Genomic DNA, 13,937 nt, shown 5'->3' with positions numbered 1-13,937 from the left:
CTGGCTTATTTTACTTAGCATAATATCCTCTAGGTTCATCCATGTTGTTGCAAATGACAGGATTTCCTTCTTTTTAAGGCTGAGTAGCGCTGTTTTGAAGGAGAGTTTAAGTGGGATCTGCATCCAGCCCTAGGTGATGGAGTCACTGTTCAGCAGGAAGCCAATTGGTGTGCTCTGCAAGGAAGGGCTTCCTTCCACGCGACACTTGCTTGAGGAACCAGATCTTCTTGCTGCCTCAATGCAGAACTCTCCAAAAATTACCAGAGACACAGGCGCTCTGTGCTTTAAAGACTTTCAAAGGACATGACATGACATCTCCAATAACTTGTTCCACTGTCTCAAATGTCAGTGGGTCTTACTCTCTCACCATCTTACTGTATCTGCTTTTCACCCTTCCCTACCTTGTGGCAAATTCAGAGAACATCAGACTTTAACCTAGGCCTTAAGAGATGGCCCCCTGTCAACAGAAGACAGTCGATTCTTTAAAGAACAATTTTAACCATGGTTTCATGTCACTGCTGTGTATCAAACTAGGATTATCTTGTCAATGGTGTATCAGGTGAGCATGCAAGTTCATGCTGCCTGACAATTTATTAGCCAAGTATCAACCTGAGAAAGGATGGGGGAGTTCTGTCTGAGTTGTGAGCTGTGAGCCAGGCTGTTAACAATGGTGCCTCCTTTTGCGGCATGGTGAGGGGTATCTGTGGCCTGATGACAGTGTCCAGCCTCCCCGGCACCATCTGCCACGGACTTGTGAAATCACTTGAATCTGGCATTTCACTGTTAAGGCAGGTTCTATAAGGGCAAAGATATGTCTTCCTCATTCTATTGGCTCTGACAGCACCCAAGTTGACATCTGGCTTTGCAGGAAATTGTAAATGGCTGTTAAGTACAGTCAAGTTCTTGGTGCCAGATATTACTCGGGGAAAACAATTCTTTACTTCATACCATATGTTAAAATCAATTTGAAATGAAATAAAGAGTTGAACATTAAAAAAAAAAAAAAACTACAACACCCCTCCCAATAACATAAAGGTGAATATTTAGTACTTTTTTCTGATAAATGGATGGGAAAGGATTTCCTAAGCTAAAAAAAGCATTATGAAAAAGTCACAAAGGAAAAGAGCAAAGCAATTGATTACCTAAATATTTAAAGCATCCATGTGTTAAAAAAACAAGCCCGATTAATAAGAAGATAAGTAACACTTTAAAAAAAAGTATTTGCATCAAATTACAAAGGGAACAATGTGTATGGTGGCTCAGGCCTGTAATCCAAGCACTTTGGGAGGCTGAGGCTGGAAGATCACTTGAGGCCAAGAGTTCGAGACTAATCTGGTCAACATAGTGAGACCCCCCATTTCTCCAAAAAATTAAAGAAAATTAGCTGGACATGGTGGTGTGCACCTGTGTTCCCAGCTACTTGGGAGGCTGAGGTGGGAGGATCATTTGAGCCCAGGAATTTGAGGCTGTAGTGAGCTATGATTGTGCCACTGCACTCTAGCCTGGGCAATAGAGCCATACCCCATCTCAAAAAAAAAAAAAAAAATTACAAAGCATTTTATATGACACATAAGCTCAACAAATCAGTAGGAAAAACACTAAGAAATCAACAGAACACTGGGCAAGGAATGTGAACAGAAATTTTTGAATGAGGGATTTGCCTAAGGCAATGCAGCAAGACATTTTGCTTTTCAACCTCAGTGTTTAGCTATGTGTAGTCTAGAATGTGCCTGAATTCTAGCACAAGTATTTCCATAGAGCCTAATCTCTGTGAACAACACAGCTTATATGGAGCAAGGTGTCCTATCCTGTGTCCTGAAAGGAGAGTGGCATGTGTCCTCCAATGAAGGACTGACCCCAGGGCCTGATGAGCAGTGGCTCCAGTGGCCTGCAGGGTTCTAAGCTGAAGGGCATGCGAGGGAAAGGCTGGGGGCTCCACAGAAACAGGGATGGGAAGGTATCGAGGCCTCAGCCTCCTGCCAACAGGACATTTGGACACTTCACAGACTGAGTTAGGTGAAGGGCACCCTCTTTCCCAGGCCCTTGTTTTTTCAAGCAGCATTTCTCGCCTTCCTGGTCTCCACATTCCAAGCCAGGTGCAGAGTCCGAGATCCTCCCTCCTGCTTGTATGGCTAGTGATGAGGAGTAAACAGAAGACATAAAAAGGTACCCCTCAAATTCTTCCTGCCTCTTTTCAGACCCCCTGAGGAAGCCCAGAGGTGCCCTCAGATTACTTTGCTGAGGTTGGAGGGATGTAAGAAGACTCACACAGGAAAACAGAAACCTTATACAAGCATGGCCATTCTGGTTATTCTATCACAGGACTGGAATGAAGACTCTGGGGGGAATTACACCTTGAGGTGCTGGTTGGAAGGATGGCCAAGGGGAGGCTTCCAACCAGGAGGCGTCCCAAGAAGGGGTCAGGGCCATTTGCCATCACACCAGTCAGGACACTGCATCTCCCACAGAGTGGGGGGATCCTTGAAGTGTGCACAGAAGCTGGACTTAGGAATGAATCATGGTAGGTTTACAGCTGGATGAGGAATGACTCAGAAGAGAAGGGCCCTCTAAGGATCAGGCAGGTAAAGTGGCCCTTCCAGCAGGCCCCTTGTTCATAATGGACTTACAGCAGAGACAGCTGTACCTTTATATTGACTTGAAATGAATTTAAGTCACACTGTTATAGGATCCCAGAGATTCTTGTTGAGAACGTGACAGTAGACTCTTAGTTTGCCCATGGGCTTTTTTTGTTGTGTTTCTTTTTAAAGTACGGAGCGGAGTCATGAAGTAGTCTCCTGCATAAAAATAATGCTTCTGACCGCCTTTGAAGAACTCATGCTTCAAGTTACTTCTCCAATGGTAGAATCTATTAGGTTCACCCATATCCCCTCATCCACCCTTCTGAGCCACAGCAAACGACATTGGAAAAGACGGCAAGCCACGAAGACTAAATGCTAGCTTTGAAAAACTTCTGGGCTACCTCCTACGTGCCTGGCACCAACACTACAGCTTTGTATTGATGATTTCTTTATGATAACCCTGCAAGACAGACATTAATATCTCCATTTCACAGATGAGAAAACTAAGATAGAGAGAGAGTTCAAGTAACTTTGTGACATTAAACAGCTGGTAAGTCCTGGAACCAGGGTTTGAACCACATGTGTCTTAGAGCCAGGGCTCTTTCCACAATACTATGCCTCCTCCCATAAATCTCTTACTTAATGGTTAAATATGTTAGGTCTGCGGTCATGATATAGGAAGAGGTCCCGTGGCCCCTGGAGTTTTTTGATGGCTAGTCCCATCAATTTCAATGTCAGGTGGGACCAGCGAACCCTCAACTCAGTGTCAGGGTTAGCTCTGCCACTCAGCTCATCTTGTCCTGGCAGAAAACACCTGCTGGGAACAGGATGAGCCGTCACTAACTGACTCTCCTCCTTCTACAGTTTCTTATGCTCCCAAAGAGACCCACACTTACTTCTAAGCCAGCCACTAGCCTAAAATGGCATCATCCCACCAGCATATTTCATTTTGTTCAGGCTGCTTCTTATATATAAAGTCCTGGCACTACATTGTTTGAGCTTTAAAACTATCTGTGCGTTATTTTAATGTACGAGAGCTTTAAGTTCCTGCATCAGTTTCTTCAATGTGAAATGGAGACCATTCAACATCTTACAGAGATTTCTTGTTGCTCCTCCCTGGATTATTTACTTTGCAACCATGCTACCTTCTAGTCCATCCTCTCCCTAGAACACTTCATTCTCTACACACACATATGCCTCAACCCTAGTCCCTCTCCCCTCCCCACTCCACCTGGCTATTCCTGCACGTTTACTAAGTCTCAGTGGAAACACCACCATCCCAGGGTGCGTTCATGGTCCCCTATTCCCCATCAGGGTCAGGTCTCTTTTCCAGAATCCTGTACCCGTTCCACCACAGGTCCTTATCACTTGAATTCCTCTTTACTTGTCTAAGGACCTACTAGATCAAGGGTGGCAAACTATGGCCTGCAGGCTAATCCAGCCCGCAGCCAGTTTTTGTAAATAAAGTTTTATTGGCACACAGCCACACCTATGTTTGATGTATCGTCTATGGCTGCATTTATGGTACACAAGCAGAACTGGGTAATCCCAACAGAATCTGCATGGCCCAAGAAGCCTAAAATGTTTCCTTTAGGCCCTTTATGAAACAAGCTTGCAGACTCCTGCTATAGACTGTAAGCTTTTTGAGGACCAGGCCATGTGTCCCAGTGACTTTTTTATCCCCAGGGCCTTGCAGAGGTTGCTCATTCAATATTTATGGAATGAAGGAATGAACACAAAAATGAACAAAGTCACAGTGAAAAGCCAGGAAACTAGACTCTGACCATCTTAAGAAAAAAAGGGCACATTCTATATACCAAATTGATTGTTTATTGAGAACTAATTTTGAAATACGAAGCCTAATTTTTAAAAATCAAGTCTCCTGAAATAAAATCATATTAAAGTATTTTTCACCTAATCCAAAACAACTTTCAGTTTCTTAAAATTTTAAAATATCATCCCTACTTTTTCCCCACAGGCAAAGGCAAAACACCCTTTGTCCTTATGACTCAATCAGGCATCTACATGAGTTTTCGAGAGATAACCCAGCTCACCACGCACTAGTTTTAATTTCTTACAAACAAATAGCAGCAGGATATCAAGTGCCTTTATTTATCTACTCTCATTGATGAAATTTATACTCGATTATCATACATTGTAGTTCTGCGGGGCCCCTTTCCACCAGCCCCATTTCATAAGTGCCTCTCCCTAAAAATAACAAACCAGAAATCCATAAATAGGAAAGATGATTAGAAATTAGGTGCCACAAATTTTGGAATTCCTGACACTGAGTGGAGAGTTGCCACCAGTTGGAGAAACTGGAGAAAGAGAATACAAATGGCTATTTCAAAATAAAATGTAAATAGATACTTGGCTCCTTTTATCTAACATTGGAAGGGAGTACTGAAAAAAACGGTCTTTCTTGTGAGGAGGAGATTTGGTCAGCACAATAAACCACTCAGTGACATCCCTGACTACTTCTCAGACTCTAAGGAGGTCAGCCAGGTATCCCCAGTCAAGATGCAAGGGCAGGCATCCGCAGGCATCCAGTTAGCATATGGGCTGGTGCACGGGTACCTTGGAGAAAAACCACAGAGAAGCTTAATATTCTGATTAGAAATTAATGGCTTGGCAATGGACAGAACAGTTCATTCAAATTTTTGCCTAAAGGACTAAATTAATTGTGTTCTGCTAGTTACCATACTACTAATGAAAAAACATCATCCAATAAATCCCAAGAAGTGCAGCGCAGTAGAGTACAGACAAATTAATGACACACAAAAAAATCAAAGTGCGTCCAAAGAATACTTTGGATGCCAGAATTAAAATATAAACCTCTTTTAATTTGTCTTTAACATGTTTTAATTGAACTATATCAACAATGAAAATTAAATCTACTCTTACATGAGTGTCCTACTCAGTTTTTATTGATATTATTTTAAGGTGGCAACCCAGTAAGTTTTCTTTTTTTTTCCCATTTTCTCCCCAGAAAGAAGGGAAAAACCACCACAATGGTGACCATTAAAGAGAAGCCTCAATGCACTGCAGAGCTGGATGGGAATGCTGAGAGCTCATGAATACATGTATCAATGGGCTGATAAAAACTTGGAATAATCACCCAAAATGTGTTTATTAAGCAATTTATGGCTCAGGGTGCTCATTAGACATCGTACAAAGGGATTTTATTGTGTTACAGATTGAAGAGTACAAGATAGCACCAAAAGTAATTCAGTACATCTGTGGGTTATTCATATACAACTGAGGTTAATTAGATAACTTCCACATACCCTGCATTTCACCAATCAACACAAAGTCAGGAGGAAAAAAAACTCACATAACTCAAGATACTGTCATGTAAAGAATGCTTCCTGTTAGCAAATCTGATCTGACTTAGCAGCAAGGAATCTTTATAAATATATTCTTCTAACTATGTGGGTCTTCCATATTTTCAAGTCCCCTGGATTCATGAAAATGTTCAGAAAAATAAGATTTTCTTCTTAGTAGCCATCTATGAGAGCTGTTTGCATCTTAATAAACTAGAAATTTATCTTGAGGAAGCTAAGTCCATCATCTCCCCAAGCTAAGAAACAGGATTTGGCAAACAGCATGTAAAATAAGGAGGCTGCCTTGACCTTGGAACAAGGCCCTCTCATATTATACGAAGACACCCCTGAATCCAGGGACATTCTGGCTAAGATAAAATTCTTTTTTTTCCTTTTAAATGCAAACTGATCACATTGCTCCAAATGCAGATATAGTTACTATATAATCCTTTGAGCTGACTTAAAAATAAAGCAGTTTGCTAGTTAATATCAGTGAAAATCAAAGGCTAAATGAACATTTCAAATAATTAGAGAAACTACATTCTTCTAGAATGAAAGTAATCTTCTTCTTGACTCCTGCCATCATAACCCAAGCACCAGGACCAAGAATGTTCCATGGCTCATGGCTTTACTTGAAAATGAATAGAGTCGAATCCGTCACATTCTGGACCAGCAGTTACTATGTGATGTGGCAAAAAAGCAGTGATCCGTTCCATTGTTCAAAAATAGAAATCTCTCTGGAAAACGCTTTTCTAAGAGCCTCAAGAGAAGACCTAACAAGGAATTAAGCAGTAAAAAACTGGTGTTTAAGTGACTCCTCCACGTGAGGCTCTAACAGCAACGACACTTCCTTCCCTGGAGTGCCCTTCTGCATAGGACAGAGGGGCTTGCCGGGGTGGAAGTTGGCGGCCACACTGCCCAGTGCCCTTCACGGCTCCCTTTTTAGGAAATTTGGGAGGAATCCAATCGAATGGCCATCAAGGCAGTGTGTATACGTGTACATGTCCAACTTGGTCAATAGTGGTATTATTAAAGTTTTGTATAGATCAAGTTGGGCCAAAATGTTAGTTTTCTGTCCTCCCTGCAAGGTGGCCCCTATACAGCTCAATTGCCCAGTCCTGAATTAGAATTCTAGTTCAATACTGACCCAAAGGAAAGACTTCCATATGCTAAATCCCTGTCCTTGACACTCTTGTCCTGGAATTCTCCTCCCCTCTGCCCAGGGCAGCAGCTCACCGGAAGGGAGAGGAGGAACTGCGTGGCACTGCTGCTGGCACTATGTGGATGAGGAAGCATGTGGTGTGCATACACTTTGCAGTCGTCGTCGTTGTATTTCAGTAAGTGAGAGGAATTATACTAAACTGTATTCTACAAAGTTTGTGCTTCTGGAAAATCTGATTTGCTACTGTTCAGCTTCAAAACTCGAGAGATAACTGAAGACATGACAGGGATGGAAGTTTGCAAGGCAAAAGCTCAAAGGTAGGAAGGACCCTGCAAAGGTTGAGGGCGACAGAGCACAGCGTTTGGATGCACGTGCAGACGTTATGCGGACAGAGCATTCCAGTGGTAAGTGATATAGACCAGCACTATAAAGAGAATATGGACAAGACAGAAGCCTATAAGGTCCCTGGAGCGGAGGGCAGAAGTTGGTGGTGGGGCTTTCTCCCCGAGTGCCAGCAGAGTGTCAACAGTCTTTCGAATGTGACGAAAATCCAACTGCAGGATGTCACACGGAGAGCAGAGGTCAGCCTATTCCGAGGGCAGCCATTAGAACAGAAAGAGACAGTGCATACAATTAAAAATACACGGAGGAACAGCTAGAAAGAAGCACACATTTTTGGTTACTAGCAAATGGCAGGAGTAACCCCTTATTTCAAGCAGGTAAGACCCTTTCATCATCACAGATTTTTTAATCCATCATAATAGTAGAATAGAATACCTATTTTGTGCCAATGGGTCAAAGAAATCCTTCACTCACAATCTCGCCATGGAGGAACGGCATGTTCTGCAATTTACACATCATTCTGCCTTTCACACAGTTTTAATATTCAAGGTATCATGTGCTCATCAGTGGCATAAAAATAAGAGATTTTCACTTGGGACATTTCAACTTAACCTTACTAAATGAAAAACTATAAAGTTTAAAATGGAATCCCTACCCCTACTCTCCATTCTCTTAGTGCATTTTTTACCCTGGTCTATGTAGACTTGGATACAAAGTAGTTCTCTCTGAAAGTTAACACACACATTTAATTTTTTTTTTCATTTTACGCTTGATAAACTCTGGGCAATGCTAGTTCTAAGTATGTCCCTACATGTGTCAGAAAGTACATTACATTTCATATTTTTGCAACAACACATTAACCAAAAGTCTAGGGGAGGCTTCTTGGATGTGTAGTGAGAGTAGAGAGTAAAAGTACACCCCCACATGGAGTTACTATGTAAATTGCTTCACTACTAAACAGGTATATTGGAGCAGGGGGAGTAGACCTCTGTGTTTTATCTACTCAACAGTCACCATGTATGGAAGCAGAACACCTATTTCTCAGCTAACTGCAAACTAAGAGGCTCAGTTTTCTGCGTTGACTTTCAGCAGCCTATTGCTGTCAGAAAACAAACAATTGTCTCATACGCTGAATTCCTGAACCGGAAATGACCACAGTTTAAAATTAACAGGAATTATAATTGATATATTAGCAAGAAACAAAAGCTGTGGTTTTGTTTCCAAATTAAACAAAGATTGAAAATACTTGTGATCTATTTCATAAATGCAGTTTTATTTACAAATTAGGTGAGGCATTGAAGATATATGTTATGTATATTTTACATACTTTGCTACAATTTTGTCCTTTATTTTGGCCTCACTGCTAAGCAGCTGCACATCATGGAGTGACTGAAAGATGTTTCTAAGTTAGAAGTTTTGCCTCACTTGTGTCCTCTGAAGTTAGCTCGATACCCTCAGTTAAGTAGGAATACTACAAAATTAGGTTGGTTGAATAAGATTAAAAACATTCTAATTTTATTTTATTAATGAAGTTAGAGATACTCTTAACAAAATATTTTTAAGATGAATAAATCATGTTATATGTATTCACATGTTGTATCTTTTCTCAGTGGATCTGGAGAAATCAAGCTACCACTGTTAGAGTCCTCCCAAGAATTAAAACAGCTACACATAAATTGGATTTCACTGGGAGACTGATGCTGCTCACGGATTAATAGATGAGGAAACATCTAAGAAAAGTTTTCTATTGCAATAAGAATTTTCTATTGCAATGTTGTGCTTGACCAGGGAAATCCGAGCAAAGCAGTCATAAGACAGAAGGCTGATATGCAAACTGAAATGTGATTTTCACAAAACTAGTATTTTCATGTTAAAAGCAGATGATTCTATCTTCAGCAAGTATTTCAATACATTTCGCAGAACCCTAAGGAACATGTCTGGTCTGCTCTCTGGCAGCACCATCAGAGAACTAGAGTCAGATCAACTTGGCAGTTTTCAGTAGTACACTCCTCACGGGGGCGGGCAACACAGACCATTCTTCTCATCCAGGAAACAGTTTCACGACGCCACAGACTCTGGGCTTAATTAAAGTGGGTGAGACCTAGAGTCACAGCCTATAGTGGTTAATTTAAATTAAATCACAATCTCTAAAGAAAAAGGAATGGATCTAAGACTGTCTAGTAGGCAAAAATGTGAAGCACCATGATGATTGTGTGGAGTGTGAGCTGCTGTGGCCATCTGAGAACTGCTCTCTGATTCAACCCTATGTCACATAGCCAACAGTCATTTCAGCCCTTGAAATGGGGCCATGAAGCAAACCAGGGCTAAAGTTCCTAATTTCTGACCTGGGAGGTTCTGCCCTTTGTGCTTTCCAAAATTTAGCCTTACTGAGAGGGACGTAGAGATTATACTTTATTTCTTTATGAAAATTAAAATTGGAAAATGCTAAAAAGTAAGGAAATTTAAAGAGGCAAAATTTCACCATGTATTTACAAAGCATTTGTAATCACTGCAAGCCATTTGTAAAACACAGTTAATTCACTAAGAGTCCCCAGAGGCAAGTGCGGATGCTAATGCCCATTATAGTGAACAAAAATCACAATCACCAGAGGTTAAGAAATTCACTTAGGTTGCACACAACCAGAGTGTGTGACCGAGATTACTACTGGACCAGGTTCCCCAAATACTATGGATACAAAGAGAAAAGTAGACAGATCCGGCAGTTCAGGGTGTACTACAGTCTAAATTCTAAGAGCTAAACATATCTAGGCAGAAGTTTTATTTAAAACTTTGGAATATATTTACTTTACTTAAATATAATCTTAATATAAAAAGTCAATACGCTTACAAAGTATTTTTTAATCTAAAATATCATAATATAAGAATGTTCATGGTCATTCTGCAATATTTAAAGCCATAATTCAGCGATGAGGTATAATTTGGCAGGGAGAGGAGAGAGGTGGGGAAGGATTTCCAGTCTTCTCCAAATATATGACAACTAATTGCCAATTTTATGAACTTAGAGAAAGCTAGGAATAGCTTGGAAATTAGTTGCATTCTTTATAGCTAGAAAAGAGATAGATTGGCTGTTTTCAATAAATTATGAATTTTAAAATTGATGTTAGTAAAACAATGAATCTGTCTTTCACCCTTAGAATTAACCAATATAAATGGAAAATTAAAATAAATCTTGTAATAAGAATCTCATCCTTCCACAAAGTGTTAGTTATGATTTAAATTAACACTAAAGTCATTGACTTGGGGAAGAAAAATAGGTATAAGGCTCAGAGAAGATAAGGGACCCATTTCTCTTATTCTTAAGATTAAAACAAAAAAACAGTAGCTTCAATTTATAGATTGCCTTTCAAAAACAAAAACTTCAATCAGTGGTATGTGTAATTTCCTAAACCCTCACAAGAGGTGTAAAGTGGGAACGCTATTATGACTTTCATATATAAAACCTTTAACACAAAAAATGCGAATATGAAAATTACAAAAGATAAGGAAAACTCAGCCATAATTCCACTTACATTGACACAATCATCATTAGCATCTGAATGTACTTTAGGGTTTTATTTGTAACTCCCTTTGGCTGATGCAGAAGCTCAAGGATGCCAAGTGACCTGCCCTTTTGCATGTGGAATGAAAACTTTCTCCTTCCTCCAGCACTCTGAGCTGCCCAGATAGGCAGGAAGGAGCCCTAAGCTGAAAGGAGGCTACCACTGTCAGCTGAGTTGCTGCCTTTAATCTTCTTCTCTATCTTTTCTCTGGAAACAGTAAGGAAGATGAAGGACTGAACATTTAGACAACAGAGTACATTTCTATTCTAACTCCCCTCATCTAAAGAAGGCAAGTCTGTTAAACTAAGGATCTCATGCCTTACAGAAGTTTGAGATCAAAGTTACCTATTTAAAATTAAGTAGAAAAATTTCCCTGGTGAACCAAATAAATATCTATTTCCTAATTTTTTGATGCTTCATAAATTAGATTTCTCTCAACCTGAGAGAATACTAATAAGAGCCTTAAAATATCCCTAAATTTGGATCCATTTGAAAACCTCCAATAGTCAACCATGAACTGTACCTACCAGGAACATGTAGCCAATCTGCTACATAGAGGTTAGAGGTCAGGAATCTCCAAGAGCACTCAGAAAAGTCAAAGGAAGCCCCAATGTGTCCATTAAAAGCCTCATGGGGTCAAGGCCTAATTGGAGTCAGATTCTTAGGTGACGCAGAAAATATATCCCAAAGAATTTGGAAGCCCACTAAGGCCTGTCTTCAAGACCAAGTTGATGCTTGCACTAGAGGTCAAAGACAGCTACAAAGTCTGACCACTAAGCATCAACAGCACAAAGGGATGTGGGAAGGTACCTAATGCTGCTTATAATTCTGAATGTAGCCAATGTGAAAATGCTGCATTTATGAATCAGCCACAACAGAACTACTGTCTTCTACACTACTGTAAAAAGTGGGCTTAAAATACCACCAAGGGTTGGGCACAGTGGCTCATGTCCGTAATCCCAACATTTTCGGAGGCAAAGGCAGGAGGGTGTCTTGAGCCTAGGAGTTCGAGACCAGCTTGAGTAACACAGTGAGACCCCGTCTTAAAAAATCATAACAAATTTTTTTAAATGTCGTGGAGGGATAGTCTCACCCACTAACCTTTACTATTTATTCAGTGAATTTAGGTAGTATACTGCCACAACCTGCATAGACATGTTTCCTGGATATTAGAGAAACCACACAGTGGTTCCAGCTGCGGAAGCAAAGAGAAGTGTGTCATGAACCGTGACCCACCCTGGAGCAAATGCCTGGGACTGCGTTTATGGGGACTTCTAAAGAAAATCATTTATTATTATTTCCATCCCATTTTCTTACTTTACATGTAATAATTTAACTAAATCTGCTTAGCTACTGTATTCCATCTATATGAATGTGAAAAAATTATACAAACTGCTGACCCTGACTATGGTTTATAGTTTCAAACTGTGATTCTATTACATAGGACAAAAAATTTTAGGCTTAAGAACACAGCTGTGACTTTTCAATATCTACAGGATGATTTATCATTGTCAGTTAGATATTTAGCTTATAAAATGCAGAACTCAAGATCTCTGCGGCTTGTGTGTGTGTGTAGATAAGTTATAGATGGAGAAGTAGAAAAAGCTTGCAAATTAGAGGGAAGTAACTACACTGACTACTAGGAAATCAGTGAATATTTTATTACTCAAATATTAAGCTTGATGCAACAAGAAAAAGTAATGATATAGGTCCTCTTTTTTTAGGTTTTTAAAATGTCTAATTATAGATGGAGAATTTCTGCAAGAAGTCTTGTGATATAATTACCTTTTTAGTGTAAATCATCAATTGTACTGTGCCACACATACACTCAGTCATCAACCCTCCTAGGTAGGGAAGGAAGTATAAATATCTAAGGTGGGGTGGGGAAGTCATCTGGTCCCTCAATTTAGTGTCATATTCCTAAGGTAAAAACATTTCCTGTACTCTGTGAGATGAAAACATGTTGTTTTGAGTATACAGGAAAATGCCAATTGCCTTGCAATAGGAATTTCTGATTTGTCACTAAATATTCTTTACTTACTTTAACATTATCATTAAAGAAGTTCAACTGTTAACACACTTTTTGTCTAGTAGAAGTAAATTTAAACTCTAGTCACCAGTAAAATGCTATTGGATTATTCATTAGGATATATATGTGTACACACACACACACACACACACACACACACACACACACACAGAGCAAACTTGAAAATCACCTTGGCCAGGCACAGTGGCCCATGCCTATAATCCTAGCACTTTGGGAGGCTGAGGCAGGCGGATCACCTGAGGTCAGGAGTTCGCGACCAGCCTGGCCAACATGGTAAAACCCCGTGTCTACTAAAAATACAAAAATTAGCTGGGCGTGGTAGTGCACACCTGTAATCCCAGCTACCTGTGAGGCTGAGGCAAGAGAATCGCTTGAACCCGGGAAGTGGAGGTTGCAGTGAGCTGAGATCGTGCCACTGCACTCCAGTCTGGCCAGGTGACAGAGTGGGACTCCATCTCGAAAAAAAAAAAAAAAAGAAAAAGAAAAAGAAAAAAAGGAAAATCACCTCAAGCCTTAAACATAATTCCAGAAATACGCTAAGTGATACTAAACATAGTTAAATGGGACACTGCCAGATAAAGATCATTCACTGCCTGTATTTGAACCTTCTCGGGAATTATAAATTGTACATTAGTGCCAGGGGCATCTTGAGAAATTATGATAAATTTTGCTCTGGATTTTTATGGTAATTTAATTTCCTTTTCTCCACTTTAAAAGGAAATCTTAATTACCAATCTTTACTCACAATAATTGGTTAAGGGCATTTCCGTTTTATTTTATATCACTGTAAGCCAAAAAAACATTGATGAGTTTTAAAAACCACAGGGAGTTAGGTCATAACCTAATGACCTAAAGCACTGATGAAGTGCTTTCTAGCACAGACACAAATAATTTATCATCTGAAGCTTGCCATGAGAGTTT

General features: G+C 40.0%; 1 protein-coding gene across 8 annotated transcripts in view; it reads right to left on the bottom strand.

Moving 5' to 3' along the window:
- LRCH1 (leucine rich repeats and calponin homology domain containing 1) overlaps positions 1–13,937 on the bottom strand; it is a 200,200-nt gene that overhangs the window by 3,772 nt on the left and 182,491 nt on the right. For 3 of the 8 annotated variants that reach the window (XM_009426930.5, XM_009426929.5, XM_009426932.5), the window contains one exon: positions 6,285–7,651. The exons of 3 other annotated variants lie outside the window; for them this stretch is intronic. In XM_009426930.5, the coding sequence (XP_009425205.2) occupies positions 7,445–7,651 (207 nt within the window). In that variant the 3' untranslated portion in view covers positions 6,285–7,444. Of the gene's footprint in view, positions 1–5,744; positions 7,652–13,937 lie in introns of those variants that run through there. 2 more of the 8 variants (XM_003314135.6, XM_003314136.6) reach the window with 1 other exon arrangement.

This window comes from Pan troglodytes, chromosome 14 (assembly GCF_028858775.2).
Source record: "Pan troglodytes isolate AG18354 chromosome 14, NHGRI_mPanTro3-v2.0_pri, whole genome shotgun sequence".
In the NCBI taxonomy this organism is placed as follows: domain Eukaryota; kingdom Metazoa; phylum Chordata; class Mammalia; order Primates; family Hominidae; genus Pan; species Pan troglodytes.
This window is presented reverse-complemented; position numbering and strand designations above follow the sequence as displayed.